General features: G+C 33.6%; 1 protein-coding gene and 1 long non-coding RNA gene across 2 annotated transcripts in view; one reads left to right on the top strand and one right to left on the bottom strand.

The window, feature by feature from the left end:
* The window catches only part of LOC148949314 (uncharacterized), a 101,074-nt gene extending 87,145 nt beyond the window's left edge, over positions 1–13,929 (top strand). The window contains exons 2-3 of the long non-coding RNA XR_016142123.1: positions 3,306–3,346; positions 13,804–13,929. This is a non-coding gene — a long non-coding RNA (uncharacterized LOC148949314). The remainder of the gene's footprint in view (positions 1–3,305; positions 3,347–13,803) is intronic.
* Positions 1–20,752, bottom strand: part of Tango9 (transport and golgi organization 9) — a 45,553-nt gene that overhangs the window by 11,003 nt on the left and 13,798 nt on the right. Inside the window, 5 exon segments of the mRNA XM_089093338.1 lie at positions 1,368–1,526; positions 10,009–10,119; positions 13,783–13,956; positions 15,525–15,678; positions 18,044–18,191. Coding sequence (XP_088949464.1) covers positions 1,368–1,526; positions 10,009–10,119; positions 13,783–13,956; positions 15,525–15,678; positions 18,044–18,191 — 746 coding nt within the window.

Genomic DNA, 20,752 nt, shown 5'->3' with positions numbered 1-20,752 from the left:
GAAAAGATTTAAAGTGTTATTTTCTTTTTCCCAAAAATTAATCAAAAAAAACTGTTTCCACGAAATAAGTTTTTCAAAGAAAATTAAAGAACTACATTAAAAAAAAATGAGCAAAAATAAAATCAAATAATCTACCAAGCTTGAAACTACCACAAATCAGCATCGATAAATAAATGAAACCCAAAAAGAACAGAAATTACAATAATTAACCGAGTCAAACTCAAAAGGAGCAGAAATTAACATAAGTTGGGCGCAAAACCCCTATGCCTTCCCAATGCCAGAATAAAATTTTCACTTTACTGAAAAAATACAAATGCATGTGCATTGTCAGTTGAATATACATATACTGGTGTTTAGTAATCAAAATATAAAAATTATTTGATTTATTAAAGTTATAAAAGTAAAAACATTTATATTTTTTTCAGTAAAGTGCAAATTTTGTTCTGGCCTTGGGAAGGCACAGGGGTTTTGCACCGAACTTGTGTTAATTTCTGCTCGTTTTGAGTTTGACTCGCTTATTGTAATTTCTGTTCGTTTTGGGTTTCGTTTATTTATCGATGCTGATTTGTGATAGTTTCGAGCTTGGTAGATTATTTAATTTGATTTTTGCTCATTTTTTGTTTAATGGAGTTCTTTACTTTACTTTGAAAAACTTATTTTGTGGAAAAAAGTTTTTTTTTAATTAATCTCCAAAAGAGACTATTGAATAGAATATATTTGAATAAGAATATATTTTGCTACCATTGTAACCTTTTACTAGCACTACTATTACTACTACTCACAAGTCATTGCATCCCCAAGCCGCCTGAGGCCCACCCCAATGGGACTTACCTTGATTTGCCCCAAAAAAGGATGCCAAAAAAGCAGAATTCTTTTTGCAGCAAATGCCCTTATAATATATATATATATATATATATATATATATATATATATATATATATATATATATATATATATATATATATATATATATATATATATATATATATATATATATATATATATATATATATATATATATATATATATATATATATATATATATATATATATATATATATATATATATATATATATATATATATATATATATATATATATATATATATATATATATATATATATATATATATATATATATATATATATATATATATATATATATATATATATATATATATATATATATATATCTCTCTCTCTCTCTTTTTATATATATATATATATATATATATATATATATATATATATATATATATATATATATATATATATATATATATATATATATATATATATATATATATATATATATATATATATATATATATATATATATATAATTCTACATTGTCAATTTCACTTACCAATAGTAGCAACGATTATGAGAGGATTGTTTCGCATTTGAACAAAAGCATCCAGTGGATCTTCAAGGTTACCATTTGGTCCATTTCCAAAAGGAGGTCCAACGCGAATATAATACATCGGTATCAATAAAAGTGCCAGTGAAAAGAACCCGAAAACACCTTAAACAAATAAATGTTGTAAGAAATATGGATGATTTCAAGGGAAAATATAGACTGTAAAATGTTGCCCTCAGTCTTTGAAATTGGTGTTTTATCGACTTAACATAAGGGTGTTTTTAGATACAATCAAGACTGACTTTGAATTTTCCTTTTTGCGCTTGAATCAATGATTGTTCGACGCAAGACAGTGCTTTTAGGGTTGGTAATCACCAACCCTAAAAGCATTTTAAGAAGAAATCTTAAAATATATCTCGGTAATCTCCATAGTTACAGGATAACATTAACATCTTAAATTAAGAGACGAATCCAAAAGTTTAATAGAGGACGATTTTCAAGGTTTGAAAAAAAATCCGTAAAACAGAAAATAAAACAAGAAATAACATCAATAGTCAGACAATTTTAATGGTTGAAGAAGCGCTCTGAGAAAAAACAAACTACCCCGTTTATTCATATAGCAATAATCATGCAATTGAGAAAGGGCGTATAGTTATCTCCTTACTCGGCATCAAAGAAAAGAAACCAACACATCAAAAGAATAGTCAGTGCCTGGTCAGGTGATAACTAGTAAGTTCAAATACCGAATAAAAACATATAACACCCCATACGATTTGAGCTCCCCGTTGAAGGGCATACTATTTTGTTGCAACATATATTATATAAATTGTTCAAATAAGCATTATTTAATTCATAAAAAACCTGTTCTAGTCGATAAAAATAACAGTAGACAATAGAAAAAAAATTAATCGCCAAACGTTGTCAAATAGGGCTCATTTGAGACATGCAAACGGCCAATCAAGTTTTTGAAACAATAAAAACTTGTGTTAAGCATTTCAAACTTGCCAACTTAATGGACAACATTAGGGTAGTATGGAACAGTAAAGACGGAAATTTTTGGATTCCATCTACCCATTAGATCCACCCTTTTCTTTTTCTAATATTAGACTTCAGCTGAATGTTGGTAAGTACGTTTCTCTCTTTTACTGTTAAAGCTTTTCCTAGATCGCCACTTATTAGTCAATTTTTTTTTATATCTTTGGTTAAATTTATTGGGTATCAGACCATCCAAAATAAGGTATCCGAGAACTCCACTCAGCTTATTTTCGGTAGCGAGATTTATACTTTATCTGCCAACTTGGCACAAGAATAGAAAAATTGTGCAAAATTTCAGTGCTCCAGATACAACGGCAAAACTGGCCCTGCTACAGGAGGAAATGTCCGGGTCTGCTATTTCCAATTTTCAGCCATTTCATGGTCTTATCCAATGTATTTGTTCTAGTTGACTGTTTTGTTTTATTTTAGTCTCTTTTCTTTTTTTATTTCTTTACTCCAATTTTTGTTGTTGTTTATAGTGGGTTAAAGATAAATTATTATATTATTACATATTTCCACAAATAGATCCAACTAAGGAAAAAGGATTCCGTAAGATAGGCATGGGAGCTTTGAAAGAAAGGAGAATCAATCAAACATTAAACATACACAGGCGTGCATGAAATTCCCTAATAAGTATCCTACTCCGGTTGCAGTTAAAGTACTGTATCCTTTTCTCAAATTCTTTGTGTACCTGATAAGACATGAAAAAAATTGTCTCATTTACATCAGCATTCCTAATAAGTAAAATCATTCCTTTTAAATATCTTATTCTATCACAACTTTTTACTTTTTTGCATTGTATTTCGTTGATTTTCGATGGCACATTATTTCATTTTTTAATAGAAACCAAAACAAGACTTTGGAAATTTCAATAACCGTTTCTTCTAATCTTACATTATTTTATTCCAGGATTCAGCTGTTCAGATCCTGTTGGCACCATCTTTTTTGCAGTAAGTTTCATTGATTACTATAACCTAGATCAGTGGTTCTCAAACTACGGTACGAATACCTTGGAGGTAAGCACAATTTTTAAGGGGGTGCGCGGTCGGCTAACAAAAAAAAAACAACCCTTTAACTATAGGACTGGTAAAGTTGTCAGAACTGTCCCTTTCTGACTCTCAAGCGGTTTCAGTGGGGACACGTTTGCGCGCGCGCGCCACAAAAGGCTTAGTCATCAGAGTGGTTGCGTAGGCCGACCAGTCTCTCGCGTCACTCCACTGCAGTAGTATTGCCTGTTATTACAAGCTCGCTCTCAGTATTGTGTTATTTCTGTGGTGTGTTGCGTTATTCTGCGGACACTCAATCCTGTTCAAACAGTACGTCAGTGTGTTGATTCAGGTACGTAAGTGAATTTTACAATAAAAATTAACAATGGATAAATGGTTCCAAAAGAAAAGGCTTCATAAAGATCTGAATCAAAGTTCTGGGCCACCAATTTCGCGAAATGAAAGTAGTCCTGAACGTCTTGTTACTAATGAGCAGCCCCAGGAAAAAAAACCGAAAAAATGGCAAAGGAATCTAAAATTAAAAAAAGAAAATATGACGTGTTGTACTTAAAATAAGGTTTTACTTGGACAGGAAGTACAGACGAGCCTAATCCACAATGCGTTGTTTGTTCTGAAATTTTATCAAACAAATCTATGAAACCTTCTCTTTTAAAACGCCTTTTTTAAAGCAAACATGAGGATTTAGTAAAAAAAACGAGTTGCAGCATTTTGAACGTTTTTTGAAAGATCTTAAAAGTAGGAAAAACACAATAAAACAGTTTCTGGTGCAGAACAAATTAAAAGTGCTGTAAAAGTTCTTACCAAGTCAATCATTTGATTGCGAAGACTGGTAAAAACCATACTATTGGCGAAAATCTAACCCTCCCTGCCGCTGCAGAAATTGTTTCTTGTATGTTTGGAGAACTAAAGCAGAAATGGAAATGGCCAAAACAAACAAAACAATTGCACTATCAAATGATACAGTTTCAAGGAGAATTAGTGATGTGGCGTATGACACAAAAGAACAAATTGTTGGAGCAATAGGTAGTCCTTACTTTGGTATACAACTCGATGAAACCACGAATGTCACTGGCATACCCCAACTGATCGTTTGTGTATGTAGAATGTTTCAAGATAAAATATTTGAAGATATTTTATTTTGTAAGACACTTAAAACATCGACAAAAGGTGAAGATATTTTCAAGTTGTTATTTTTTTTTTTTTTTTTCAAAAACCAGCTCGATTGGAAAAACTGTGTGTCAGTGTGCATGGATGGTGCTAAGGCTATGAGCGGTCATATCACGGGGCTTGTAGGCCATGTTAAGAAGTTTCGACTGAGTGTAAGTCCACTCATTGTGTACTTCGCCGAGCGGCTTTGGTGGCTAAAAACCTCCCTGATGAACTTAAAGATGCCCTTGATCAGAGTTCTAAAATTGTGAACTTCATAAAAACTAGGCATCAAAAATCTCGTTACTTTAAAATTTTATGCCAGGAAATGGGGAGCCTCCATGATAACTTGTTGTTACATAATGAGGTACGATGGCTTTCTTGGGGAAATGTTGTGTCCTGTGTATTTGAACTCCACAAAGAATTACATTTTATTTTACCAAGCACAAATCCCATCTATCTTATGTACTTACTGATTTTGATTGGCTTTTGAAGTTGGCTTATTTAAGTGATATTTTTGAAAAACTCAACATCTGGAGTTTATCCATGCACAGCAGTGTTTCTGAATTTTGTATATAGAAAAGGAAACTGATGCAATGGTAAAAAAGATCACAAATAGAAAATAACAACTGCGAGGCGTTTGAAAGATTAAATCCATTTTTGCAAGATAATGAGAAAAACATATCTTATTTCACTGCACTCAAGACCCAAATGAGCCAGCATTTGAATGTATTGAAGATCCGCATAAGAGAGTACTTTCCACCTTTGGGAAGATACGTGACCCCTTTAATGCTGATGCTATGGACACTAACCTGACTACCTTTCAAAAGGACCAACTCATTTTAGTCTCATTTAGTCCCATGCTGAAAAATAAATATTTGAATACTGGTACGACATTGTTAGATTTCTGGATCTGTAATGGAAGGGAATACAAAGAACTGTCAAACACTAATGTTAAATTTCTTGTGGGGGTGTTCCACCACTTATATATGTGAAAAGGGTTTCTCAAGTTTAACATATTTTAAAAGTAAATCTAGAAACGAATTAAATGTTGTAGATGATTTTAACGAAAAAAAAACAAAAAAAAACTAAGAAAAACGAAAAAGTTAAATACAGATTGTATTTAACTAAGTTAGAACCGAATTCAGTCTAGATCCGTCTTAATCTAGAGCGTGTGACTCATTTTTTGATAAAACACTGATTTACATTGTGATTTCTCAATGGACACTTATTTGAAGATTTTTATTTATAATCGGCTTATCTTTTGTTGGGTTATTTAGACCCCTGTGAATTCCCCTGAGAACAATTATTTTGGCTCATTGTTGCCGATTGGAGGTTGCCAATACAAGATTTTTCCGGCGAATTTAAAAAAATTAGCCAAATTATTAGAATTCAGTCAATTTGGAGTAAATTTTGACCTTTAAGGTGCGTCGACAGTACCGCGTGGATCGCTTGGGACCAAGCAGAAGAGGGGAGAGAACCTGCCGGAAGCACCGTATAGGTACCTGCCGGTTTTAATTAGCCTTAAATTGCAGGGGACAGGTGAGCCGGTCTCGACGCTTCCCTTACTCCCGGTGATCTCTGTACGGCTATTTAAGGTGTAACAAAATAGCTATACGAACTGTTATGTTTTTACCATACGATTCTCTGGATTGCGTCTCTGTGCGTCGTATTTGAAAAATGACGGAAATTACGGAAAGTTGAACTCAAGTGAGACTAATTTTAAACGTAGTATTGAACGTTTCCGTTAGAGCTCCAAAGTCAGGAAACCAGAGTGTTGGTATTATGAACAAATCTGCGTCATCTTTCGATGCAAAAAATATATGGCTTACTAAGAAGATTATTTAGTCCGAAGCAGGTCAAACAACAAGACCATCTCAGCGTGACAAAGCTATTGACAATATGGCTGTTAATGTGAAAGCTCTCAAACTCTGTGACGAAAAGAAGATTTCTCTGCCATGTTTCGTGATATTCGAACCCAATGAGGGGCTTGTGATCTCCGGCGAAGTCTCGGCTGCGATTACTAGAAAATTTAACAAACTTACAGCCAAGTTCGAAAGCTTCATCGAGTCAGAGCACCAGTCACGACTTGCCCCTGCCTTTCCTGTAAATACTACAGCCCCCTCGACTTTGTAGAGCTGAGGCCCCGAAAGGATAAATGGAAACTTGTTGTTAGTGATCAAGTCGGAGCAAAATCCATCGCTCAGGCTATAAGCACTGCCGACTCTTCAGTCAAAACACGAATAAGTGAGCCATCGTTCGTTGGTATCATAAGAAATGTGCCTAGTATTGTCAGTGAGACCGATTTGTGTGGACGCATCAACAACTGTATGGGGCCACCCAGGTTGGCAAGACAAGATCTTAAAAGTTAGGCCTCTCTTGAAAAGAGCATCTGATCTGTGCAATTAAATCCCCTCCATTAATAGGATTCGAACGCCTAGCAATTGACGAGTATTGGTTCTTACCTAAACGCTGTTATAAGTGTCAGAGCTATGGTCATATAACAAAAGACTGTTCCAATAATGAAAGATGCTCGCATTGTGCTGGAAATCATTCCAACTCTAAAGACGACCCGTGCCATGCATTTCAGTGGGAAACCACTGAAATGCGCTCTGTATGGGTCTAGCACGTACCCTTGTTACAGCTTTAAATGTCCTGCAGCGCAAAAAGCTATAAACCAATCATGACTACCCCTACTTTAAAGATTGTATCGTGGAATGTTGATGGCGGAAATCTTCCTAAAATACCCCAAATCGAACAGTTGGTGTCTGAGTTTGACGTAGTGTGCCTCCAAGAACACTTCCTGACAGCTGAAGGGCTTGATCTACTTCGGTTAAGTGACAGAACGGATTTGCTCAGTATACCTGCTAAGCGAACCGGCAGAGGCAGGCCTTCTGGTGGGATTGCCCTACTCGCAAGTAGCCGCTTAAATGCCTGTCTCCTTAAGAAGTCGGATTTCATAAGCATTAAAATAGCTGACTCAGTAGTTTTTTCTGTTTATTTACGAACAGATTACAGAGATGCTCAATTTGATGTACAGTTTAATGCAGCCTGCAGTCATCTCTCAGCAACGGTTGATAGCTGTCATAAGTAAAACCAAGTTTGCATTTTAGCTGGTGACATGAACTGCAATCTCCGTGATCCTGCGAACCCCAGGTCTCAAATACTATTATCGGCATGTGAGAGCTTGCATGCTCTAAAAAGTGATCTGGACTACACGTAGGTTCACAACTCTGGCTCCATCTCATGTCTGGACTTTATATTATGTTCTACTGGTGTGACCACAAGAAATCCCTGTCATGTCATTACCGGTATCAATCTTTCTGGCCACCTTCCAATTTCGAACACCCTCGATATCACCGAACTTCCTGAAGCTGCTCCCAAGCAAGCCAAACCATGGAAGGTGAAAACCGATTGGGGCAAAGTTGATGTGCAGCTTTATCAGTCGGTCTGTGATAGTGTCTTGAACAAAATTAAAAAAAGTGAACCTCAGCAGTCATCTTCGATATGTTGCATTTATTATGGTATTGAAATTTCACTTGTCAACTATGCTGATGATATTTTTAATATTAGCAGGTCCGTACCGCAGACTGAAGATAACTATCGTATTCTGGGCGTGCAATAGGATTAGCCTTTAACCCATCGATAAGCGATATTATAGTATTTAGCCGTAAAGCTATAGAATCTGGTTTGGTTACCGCTCGTTTTGGTGATACAAAGGAGACTTCCGCACAACAGTTAACACATTTTGGTGTACTGATTGCGTCAGATATTAAGTCTGCGCACAAACTACTTATCTTAAATTTCTTCGGGAAAGTTCGTAAGGGATATGATATGCTGGTATGGTGTACACGTGTGCAGAATTGCCTTGTCCTAGCAAGGTTCTATTGCACTTTTGTAATGCCACATGTTCCTGCGGTTTCCCCTTTCTGGACAATTATGTCTGATAAGGATAAACGCACGATCCGTTCAACGTTTTTCAAATATGGAAAATATCTACTGAATTTTCCCCGTGGATGAAAAACTCGTGAGTTTCAGAATGTATAAAATAGCAGACACCTTTGAAGTGATTAAAGACCGATCTAGGCGGTTCAAGCGCACATTAGATCCGTACCACACTATGTGCCTCGCCATGGTACCTCACTAGTGGCGTCTCAGTTTATTGTACAGTGTTGTTAGAAGTCTTTCTTTTCTTTTGTTAATGTGTGTGTGCGTTTTTTTTCCTTATCTATTTCTTTCTACTTTATCTTTGTAACTGTTTACTCGATGATGGGCAATAAAAAACATTCATTCATTCAATTTCGATAAACTGTGTAAAGGGAAACAAGCTCATCCTTCTCACTAATTTCTTTGAAAGTAAGCGCTTTTTGTTCTTTGAATTTTGTATCTGTTTATTTTTAAATGAAAATGTTTGTAAAAAATATTTCTTTGTTTTTACTTAAACACGATGCCTAATTGAGTTCAAAAGGTTAAGGCTTTAAGATTTGATTAATATTTTAGCTATAGTTTTCTTAGTACCGGTGACTGAGAAGAGGTACCTAAAATGTTTTGTGGGTAAAAGGGGTGCAGTCTATACATAAGTTTGAGAACCACTGACCTAGGTGATGATGAAAAATAAGATCCAAAGGTGGATCTTGTCAAATTCTGTCGCGTGAAAGACAAGGTAGCTTTTGAAAGGAACACCTACTAAATGTTTTAATTATAGTTTTAAATAAACTCTTATCATCATAAAAATTGACTACTACAGAACAAAATTTTAGTAAGGACGAGAGATGTATGGTTAAAATAAGAATATGGAGACATCTAAGAATTGCAAAAAATAAGACCCAAATATAGATCTTGCCAAACACTGTCTTATGAAGAGCAATGCACCTTAGGAAAAGAAAGCCTAAATTTTCTTTCTATTTAATCGGCTATTATCGTAAAATTTACTACTACAGAACAAAAAATGTTAGTAAGAACGAGAGATAAACGGTTGAAACAAGAACATGGAGAAACATCCAAGAGTTTTAAAAAAAAAGACCTAAGTACAGATCTTGCCAAATTTTGTCTTATGAAAGACAAGGCATCTTAGGAAAAGAACGCCAAGTAAATGTTTTATTTTTCTTTCTATTTAATCTGTTACCATCATAAAATATTACTATAGAACAAAAATGTTATCAAGATCAAGAAATAAAAGGTTGAAACAACAATATGGACAGACATCTGAAACTCGTATAAAATAATACCCAAATGTAGATCTTGCCAGATCCTGTCTCACGAAAGACAAGGTATTATGAAAGGAAAGCCAAATACATTTCAATTTTTTTCTATTCAATTTGCTATCATAAAAAAAACACTACACCAAAAAACAAAATGTTAGTAAGCATGATAGATATAGGGTAAAAACAAGGATATGGAAAGACATGTAAGAGTTGTGAAAAACAAAAGCCGGATGTAAAATATTCAACTAATCATACCTTCCCATCCAACAGCTTGTAAAGCAGGTACATTGTTTTTGACAACGTATTTCTCTTCGTAAACCATTTGAGTGGCTACTATTATTTGAGCCATTATAATTAGTAAATCACCTGAAAGCAGTGCCAATATGATAAAACACTGAATAAATATACAAAACGCCTATTTAGAAGATAGTATCTTTAAAATGAGATCACACTTCAGTGAAAAATTCAACTAGCGAAATAAACAACGTCTGTTCTCGCCAAAATCAGTTCAAGTACTAACAGGTAAGTCAATCAAAAACCAAATAAATTACTTGTCTAAGACGAACAACCGAGAAACATGAAAAATTAAGGTAGATTTAAATTTTAAAATGTCAACTATTAATCATCTGGCAGGATAGGGAGATGTCCAGGAGTTACTTGCGTTGTTTGTGTCTTCCAGTATCGTATGGCGAATTTGTTCGAGTATTTTTTAGAACAGAGTTAGTCAAATTGCTTTTTTTTTTTTCCTTCTTATTAGTTATTATTCAATATTCAAAAATTTTTTTCATTATTTTTTTGTATTAATTCTTTTTTTTTTTTACTCTCCTTAAGGACACACAGAGTTACTGCTTAAAAATGCCAACTGAAGCTACAGAAACTTACAAGGATAAGTTGTGTTGTGCTATATTAAAATTTGATTCATAGCGGGGAGCCAGCCAAGCATACCCTGGGGCCAAATGGTATATCAATGGTCTTTTGCATTACAAAGCCGGGTAAAACAGGGAAAAAAGACAACACTTTTTGAAAAAAAAAGAAACAAAAAAACATTTTTGAAACAGGTCAACCCCCTCCTCCCAAAAAAACTTTGAACCCGAGATAATATGATTACGAATATATTAGATAGATTAACAATCGAGGTTTTCACGATAGAAGATTCAATGACAAACAAAACACGTGATTCATTGGACCAAGTTTAGAAACTAGGAGTTGTACTCAGTAAATAGTGAAAATCTTATTTGCTTTGGTATGGTGCTTCCATCGAAGACCCACTTCAATTAAAATTTTCGCTCTGGCTCAATGGGTTTCTCAATGGCTTATATCATAATTTCCATTTGCAACATGGTATTTTCAGACAAAATCTACCAACAAATTTGAAAACTGTCAAGTACAATTGCTACTTTGCTACCCCACTTTTTGCACGGCGGCTTCCTATACCTCTTCAGAGACAAACCTCCTCAAACTCTACAAACACAAGGAGAAGAAAAATGAATAATTGTGCCCATCCATTTTTCAATTCATATTAAACAGTACGGTAAATCATAAACATAAGAGGGATTAATAGCGGCTAAAAAGGCAAGTCGTTTAAAAAGCAACTTCCATTTAGCGATTAGGCGGTATTTTAGTCGCCAAAATCTTTGCAAGTGTCAAGCTGTTCATGTTCTGTGTTGACACTGAGTGTAGCTTCATCCCTAAAATAATTTCACGGTATAACTTCAATTCTAACCACAGCCGTCCTATTTATATATGGCTTAACCAAGCTTTGCCCGTTTCGTTTCTTTAAAAAATTAAATAAAAAAAACAAGTTTTTTTTAACTGAAAGTAAGGAACGACGTTAAAACTTAAAACGAACAGAAATTATTCCTTATATGAAAGGGACTATCCCCTCTCCAACGCCTCGCTCTTTACGATAAATTTTTTCATTTTTTAAAAAAATAGAGTTGTTAGAAAGTCAAACATTAGCGTAGAGAGTGAGGCGTTGTGGAGGGGACAGCCCCTTTCATATACGGAATATTTTCTTTTCGTTTTAAGTTTTAATGTCGTTCCTTACTTTCAGTTAAAAGAAACTTATTTTTTTTATTTAATTTTTGAGCGTTTCTGAATAAATGCAGGTTTTGATCTTGGCTCACCGTACATGAATAATTAAAACAAAATTTACATATTAATTTACTTTTATTTGGTTAAATGGCTTTCTCGAATCTTGTTTAATTTTATTTACGAACGTTTTATTAGTAATAAATATACGTAATTTACGAATTAACTTACGTAACGAACTTCTATATTCATATATTTTTAATACGTATATTAGGGGGTTCACCCCTAGTCACTACTTTGCGCTTTAAGCTAAAGTTCAAATTTTGTTCCAGCTCTTTGAAAATGACCGCTTAATCACAAAGGCCGTTAATTAGAATAAATAGCTCTTATGAAAGTACTAAAAAATCTTTGGCTTAAAGAGCGAGTTATTGACTAGGGGATGAACCCAATCATATATGTAATATTTTCTGTTCGTTTGAAGTTTTGATGTTGCTACTGTTGCAGTTGAAAAACTTGTTTTTTTTATATGTAATTTTTGATCTTTTTTTAAATAAGGCTGGGAAGTCCGGCGTCCCCTTCATAGCAATGTCCCTTCCCCCATGAAAACTTCCTTCATGGAAAGATCCTCCCACATAACAACCGACCCCCCCCCCCCCTCACTACCAGAAAAAATCTGCCCTGAAAACGTATGTATACTTCCCAATAACCAATACTATATGTTAACATTGGGTAAAGTTCATAACTTTCAGCCCTCCCCCGGGAACTTCGGGGGACTAAGTCATCCTAAAAGACATACTTATAATATTTTCGAACATGCTGAACAAAATGGCTATCTCAAAATTTTGATCGGGTGACTTTGGGAAAAAAATGATCGTGGGAGGGGCCTAGTTGCCCTCCATTTTTTTGGTCACTTAAAAAGAGCACTAGGACTTTTAATTTCCGTTCCAATGAGCCCTCCCACAATATTCTAGGACCACTGGGTCGATACGATCACCCCTGGGAAAAAAAAATAAAAAAAAAAAAAATTAAAAAAAAATAAATAAAGACGCACCCGTGATCTTTCTTTTGGCAAAAAATGCAAAATTGCACATTTTTGTAGATAGGAGCTTGAAACCTCTACAGTGGGGTTCTCTGATACGCTGAATACGATGGTGTGATTTTCATTAAGGTTGTATAGCTTTTAGGGGGTCTTTCTCTTTTTTCGAAAATCAGCCAAATTTTCTCAGGCACTTAACTTTTGATGGGTAAGATTAAACTTGATCAAACTTATATATTTGAAATCAGAATTAAAACTGATTCTTTTGATGCATCTATTGGTACCAAAATTCCGTTTTTTAGAGTTTCGGTTACCATTGAGCCGGGTCGCTCCTTACTTACAGTTCGTGGTACAACCGTGATATATTTTAATAATGACGATCGCAATTTTGAAATGCAGCTAGTGAAGGTAATAACAAGGATAATACATATTACTTTTCACTCACGTCTGGTACCCAAAAAACCTATTTCATCGCACCCCCCCCCCCCCCCGAGAATCTGTGTTTATAATCTATGTCACTGAACATTTCTTTAAGAGAAAAATGTATTCTTTTTTTATTTTATCCTATCCATTAGAGGCCACTAAAGCATGTAGGTTAATTAAACTGTTTATTTAAATAAAACTAAATGGATATTTGAGTTTCATGGATAACCGAAGACATATTCAATGAAATTAAGAAGCTAAAAATTTACCTTCTATAACATCGGTATATTACCCTAACCTTACCCTTTTTTAAGCCTATGCATTACAGGATCTTTAATAATACAAAAAAAAAAAAAAAAAAAAAAAAAAAAAAAAAAAAAAAAAAAAAAAAACACTCATCCTCCTATAAAGACTGGAAATACTCTACTATAAAGAAGACTCTTCTCATCAGAGAAGTATATTTACTACTTTTAAAGTCTACTTAAAACAAACTTTGAAATTTATGAAAAGTTTAATGTCATTTTAAATAAATAGCTTACCTGTAATGATATTATTTACAGGATAAGAAGAACCAGTCTGACCAAAAAGAAAATCCGATGCACCAACAACCGTAAGTCCCACAACTACAGTTAACATTCCAATCCACTCACGAACGTGCAACGACCTTCCAAGAAATGCAACAGAAAGAAGAGCAGTGAAAATAATCACAGACCCTGAAACAAAAAGACATAGTTTCAAAGATTCAAATCATAGCATTTACCAAGCAGATACAAGCTTAATCACCACACTAGTAATTAATACAAATAAAAATATCACTAATTTTGTTTAGTCGAAAAATATATTTTTTGAAACTTGTATTTTTTGTTTTAACTATAAAAAGCTTCGGATATGAAGGGGGAGGGAGAGGGGGGGGGGGTCGCGACCATATTTCAAAAATCCAAAAAGGTCGCGAGAAGGAAAAGCTTAAGGAAAGACAATATTATGGCGAGGAAAAAGACTAGTTAATGTTATTATATCACAGCGCTGAAGCTTAACAAATATTCACGTAAAAAAAGTGTTGTTTATAAAATAGATAGTCATATGGTCTTGGGTATAGAGAATTGAAATCTGTATTGTGCGTTGTCCATACAAATAACAAGAATTTATCCATTTACAACATTCCTGCATAAGATAAGGAACGGCAAATGGCCTTAAATGTATCCTCAGGAAATGTGTTGGTAGTACACTGCAACGCCTAGAGTTTACGAGAGAGTGAACGGGAATAGAATAAATAGAATTGTATGGTGAAGAAATGTATTCAAGGAAGCGATTAAGAAGGTTATTAGAAGGAAGCAATGAACAATTTTAAGCAGCACATAACCGTCGAACTAAGATCATAATTCACTTTTACCTTTCCAGACATAATAGTAATGTCGCGCCCAAAGTCAAAGGCATAATAGATATTTTAGCAATTCAGAGGAATACAAAAAAAACTTTAAGCTTTTAGTAGTTTCTTTTTAAGAACTTGAAGGAGAAAAAAAAATAGGGATAAAGGCTGAAATTGGGTGAATATAACCTGGTAATAAAATTTACTTCAAGAGTGAAAAGTTTAAAACCTCAACTCGCACTCATTGGTAAAGCAGTTCTACTGGATGATAATGAATAATTCCAAGGATTTGATCCTTTACATATCTATTTTGGTTGGGGAGAAATGTAATGCATTGTCAAAAAGTTCAGTGGTATATATGGTTCCATTTGAAAATGCACTTCAGATCCTTAAAGGGAAAATTATCTAATTTTTGCAGGACATATAATTTTCAATATTCAAAAACTGAGCTTTTATTCTTTTAGAAGATAGGAAATAGGAAAGTATCACACTGCATCTTAAAAAGTAAAAGAGGCAACGTGACGGTCGTTTACAGGAAACTTAAGGCTCCTAACCATACTTCTTTTTAAAGCATCATTACTGCTTCGTGTCGCCTTTTTAAGATGGACAGAGCGAGAAATTGGATATTTTAATTCAAGGGTCTTAAAGCAAACAAGAACAAAATCAAGTGTAACTGCACGACTGGCTCTTCCGTTTAAAAACAAACACCCAAATCTAAATAAATAAAAAGAAGTTCAACTGTTATGCAAAATCTGAGGGTAATTAATAAACTTTCACCTAATTTTTTAAATCATGAGCTAAAACTAAAAGAGAAATATCATTTATTAGTCAAGTTTTCAACACACTGGCGACCAGTGATATTGTTCAAAAACCTAAAATCTAAGAAAAATTGAAGAATAAATGTAAAAAAAATACCTCTTAGCATCTGGAAAGATGAAGCATAAGTAAGATTCAGACCAATGTACATAATTGATGTACCTAACATGTCTAAAAGTGCAGGAGGTAAGAAAATGAATGGGCTGAACGAAACGTCTCCGCGAATTAATGGTGTCATATCTCCAACCTGTGCCTGGAAAAAAGAAATACATCAATCCAAAACAATTCTTAATTTTAATAATTAAAATAATGGCATAGCCACATTTATTATCATGACTTTAATAATGACCTTCGAATATTGCTACACTATTATTTTTCTGTTTGACACAGCAAGCCAGTTTTTTAGTTTGAAAACTGCAGCCATTCTAAATGGTCAGATTTGGGTCATATCAGTAAGGGTCCGGCGTACAAAAAGTAGGGTAGCATGGTAGCGATACTACTTGGCAGTTTTCACGGCATAGCTAAATTTATCGGCAGATTCTGTCAGAAAATGCCAGTACTTCCACTATCCCTGAACTTATTGGCAGCTTTTGGAATTTTGTCGAGTTCTGCTACTGGCCGCTTTGGAGCTTTTTGCCTACCTGGTAAGGGTGATTAAGTTTTTTTTTTCAATTGGGAAAGGGAGGGAGCCAGAAAAGTTTCTTTGTGATACTTTGTCTTTTCTAGTCTTACTTAGAGGCGTATTTGACTTTATACATAGCTACTCTAATTAAATGGAAACTACCTCTTTGAAGAAATGGAAGACAAACTTAATAAGAAAATACATTGTTCTGAAGCTGCTGAATTAAAATAAAATGTGAAAAGGCCACCGTCACTTAATTTTTTTTTTATGAGAGGGCTACTATCAAAAGAGTGCAGCAAAACATTGCAAAAGGAGAAACTTGTTTTGTTATTTATTGTTTCTTATTACTTGCTTTTTGTTTATTACCTGTTTCCTTTTTTCTTATTACTTGTTTTCTTATTAGCAATTCCTTTGTTTGACAAGACATTTTTATTTTTGCTAGCCGTGACTGGAAGTGGATGTAATTTTCGAATAGCTCCTATTATTACTCCAGAGCCTTTTTTTGCTTCTACTATGACTTTTAACCCTCAATAATAAAATAATATATGTCATGGTCATTGAACAATGACGCACCCGGTATGGTTTTGAAAGCCTGAATTTACTACAGTTGTATGGCAATGTTGACATTCTATACTTCTGGAACTACAAAACATATATCAAAGCAGGTATTATATTATAGGTTAAGTACGCTAAAGTTAAAAAAATAGCATAGACTTGATAAAGAGCAACGTGTCTCCAATGTATTCTTTTCCCCAGCCTCTTCATATAGAATTGTAATCATATTGAGTTCTGAAAATTTTTTGGACATTGGACTAATGACAAAAGATTGGTCGTTTATAAAAAAAAAAGTATATAAAGCAAGAATTCTTCAAAGTTTGAGCAGTTTCAGTTCTCAATATCATAGTGGGAAAATACAACCTGTTCGAATTATATTTTGTTTTTAGTAAATTGCAGATGACACAGTCTATAGAGGGGTTTGAGATGGAGGTAGCACTACTCTTGTGTGAGGTAATTTCTGTTTTGTTTAGGTTTCATTTATCCATTCTAAGTAATTTGTGTTCGTTTTAATTTGGACTTATTATTTACTTTTCTTTTAGCTTGTTTTAGATTTTAATATTGCTCTTCCCTTTTTTTTTAAAGAAAATTTTAAAGTAATTTCCTTTTCATTTTTGACAGACATAGTTTTAAGATGTGTTTGTGACGGATGTAATAATAGCTTTTTTTTAGCTTTTCTACTTTAGATCTAAAATATTGGATGACAATTTAAATTTTTGACAAAATTCTTAATATTCAATCAGAATTTTCCATCAGAATAAGTTTATGCAACAAATTTATAATAATGTTTTTATGACAAAAATTTAGGGTGGATTGCGAAGGAGACTTTCATTCATAGATATTTAAAATCTGCATAATTTTTTATCTTCTATGCCACTAAGGTCATCTTGATCATCATTTCTTGGATACGCTTGAACATACATGTACCTTGTGCTGTAATTTTACTGAAAAGATTTTTTTATGCTATGCTTTGTTGTAACTGTTAGCATGTTTAAATAAATGAATGTTTAAGCCATTTATGAAAGTTTTGTTGTTATGTCTTTAAACAAAAATAAGTTTAAATATTTTAAAAAATGACTCGATTTCCAGTCTTGCAAGGAAGCTTTATTTAAATTAAAAGTTCAAATTTTTACTATTCAAATATTAAAAAAACCTTCGGAGCATCAAACACTGTTTTTGCTGGAAATACGATGAACTTCAGCAAAAAAAGTTTTCTATTCCCACTTTAAGACGAAAAAAGAAAATGTTGCAGATATTAATCAAGAAAATCACCTTAACATTCAAAGTATCAAAGTTTTTCAGGATATCATACAGTAAAATAATAGAGGTGATACAGAATCTCTGTGGATTGTAAGTATTTTTAAACAAAACGTCAATTTTTTTATATTCATCTGTAACTTACACTACACAAAAAAAAAAAAAAAATCATACTTAAACTTACTTATTGATATTTTCTGTAATAATAAGCTGTTTTGAATACTAGTAGACAAAGCATTTCTCCAAGAAACATTGAACATGCTTGTATAAATGGATGGTCAAACGACTTGACTTGTCCTACACTGTTCTCTGCTTCCAACGTATCAGCCCATCTGTAAATATAATAAAAAAATTAAGTTAGCTGTAAATTCAAAAATCTTATCTGAAAAGATTCAAAATGAACTTATAAACTAATATATCATGAATACTTTTTAATCATAGTGATAGCCATTGATTTCCTGGAGTACTACAGCATTAACCACATGGTGAATCTGCAATAGTACATTGATGTTTTAGAGGACTCTTATATTCTTGCATCACCATCTTTTCTACTTCATATATTAGGAGACTGTGCAAAGGACTTCCGGACTTTCGCAGTGCAGTCACTTCTACTTTGTGGTATTTCAGGCTGAAAATTTTGTATCACCACCTCTTCTACTTTATACATTAGGAGACTTTACAAAAGACTTTAATACATTTGCAGTGTAACCATTTCTACTTATGGCATTTCAAACCGAAATCTGATAGGAAATATTCTGTGCCAAAAACTTTTACCAGAGGCAGCACAATAGCAATGCCTAAGTAAAAAGCGATGTGGGCACAATGTATTTTTTTTTTTTTTTTTTTTTTTACCAAGGCATTTCGTAAAGAAGGAGTTGTCGTAGAAACCTCGAAAGGAGCTCATTCAATCGTAAATTGAAAGTTGTAGTGCCCTTATTAACAGTCAAAAGTGATTGGAGGGCAACCACTACTACTACTACTACTACTACTTTTACAGCTTCTACTACTACTACTGCTACTAAACTACTCAACTGTTCAATTGCAACTAAATGTAAGTCTAAGGGTATTAAGATGAAAAGGGCGTCAAAAGGGAGCATCAGCAATAGTTTTAAAAAATGCTTACCGTATCAAGATAAAACTTCCAGGGTATAATGAGGGGGATGTCCAACTGACCAAAAGGCAACATATACATGCTACTAATGCTGCTACACCTGGTGGTAGTACTACTATTAATGCAACACAGCTGCTATGATACTAGTAGTATTAAGGCTATTAAGGAATATGAAGGTGAAAATTTGAGAGAATATTGAGGGGAAATTTGGACTAAATTAAAACACATTACGTGCATGCAGATTGTCAAAAGGGCGTATCTAAAGAAGGGATCTGGGTATTAGCTTAGAAGAATATCATCTGCAGCCCAACGCTAGAAGAATATCATGTGCAGCACAATGTTATAAAAGATAGAAATATCGTAGAAACTTTTAAAGGAGCTAATCCGATTGGAAATTAAAAGTTCTCATGCCTTTTTTAAAAGTCAAAAGTGATTGGAGGGAAAGCAGCCCTCTTCCAAAGCCCATTAATTTTCCAAACACAAATACAAATTTTAAGACATCTATTTTGTTCAGCATAGTTGAACGGTCCAGTAACTACGTCTCTAGGAATATTGGGTATGTCAACACCCCACAATTATACAATTTGCGCATTACGCTTTAAAAACCAACTGTTGCTTTAAAACTAGGCTGGTTACCAATAAAACATCTCAGCAATATCACGTGAAGGACTGAGGGTATTAAGTCGAAACTTCCAGGGCTATAACAATTACTACTTCTACTCTTACAATTCAAATAAACGAAAAGAGTGTAAGCGTATCCAGGTTATCAGAGAGCATAGATAAAATTTTTTGGGAATGGTTTTAAGTTTTATTTTTCAGGTCAACCTGAGGAGCTAAAAAACTAAATTAGACAATACTATTTGTGTCCAGATTTTTAAAAGGGTGTATGATGTTAAAAATTGTTGAAAAAATTTCTCCAACATATAAATAGCAAGCCAAACTATGGATTCTTATAGAGAAAAACAACGAGCAGAAATTACCTAAAAAACTTTTTCCCTGAAACAAGTTCTCAAAGAAAACTAAAGAGCTCCATTAAACCAAAAATAAGGAGACATAAAGTCAAATAATCTTCCAAGCCGTAAAACTACCACAAATCACCATCAATAAATAAATGAAGCCCAAAACGAACAGACAATACAATAAATAACAGAGTCAAACTCAACACAAGCAGAAATTGATATGAATAGGGCTGACACCCCCATGCCTTCTGAAGACCATAATATAATTTTCACTTTACTGAAAAAAAATATATGCGAGTTGACAGTTCAAAATACATATACTGATATCTATTCCTTAAAGTCTTACTAATTTTGATTTATTAAAGTTAAAAAACAAAACACATTTAATATGTATTTTGTTTTCAGTAAAGTACAAATTATGTTCTGGTCTTCAGAAGGCATGGGGGTTGTCAGCCCTACTCATGTTAATTTTTGTTCATTTTGGCTTTCATTTATTTATTGATGTTGATTTTGGGTAGTTTTACGCTTGCAAGATTATTTGACTTTTCTTCGAAAAACTTATTTGAAAAAGTTTTCTTAATTAATCCTAGGGAAAAGGGATTTGAGCCTAAACCCCATCCCCCTCCCATTGGCAAGGCCTTCTCCCAGATTCATAAGTTAAAGAAGTCAATGAAGAACTAAGACTTTCGTTTTTTTAACTATTTACACCTACTAATTTACATAGGTCAAAGACTAATCTGAGTAGTCCATACATCAATACTGAAGAAATAATTACCCTAGGAAGCCCAATAGGGCTACCTAAGTAAAGAGCAAAACAGGCCCA

This window comes from Artemia sp. Qi Xiang Cuo, chromosome 8 (assembly GCF_049724085.1).
Source record: "Artemia sp. Qi Xiang Cuo chromosome 8, ASM4972408v1, whole genome shotgun sequence".
Lineage (NCBI taxonomy): Eukaryota > Metazoa > Arthropoda > Branchiopoda > Anostraca > Artemiidae > Artemia > Artemia sp. Qi Xiang Cuo.
The sequence above is the reverse complement of the archived record's forward strand: the minus strand, read 5'-3'. Positions and strand labels throughout refer to the sequence as shown.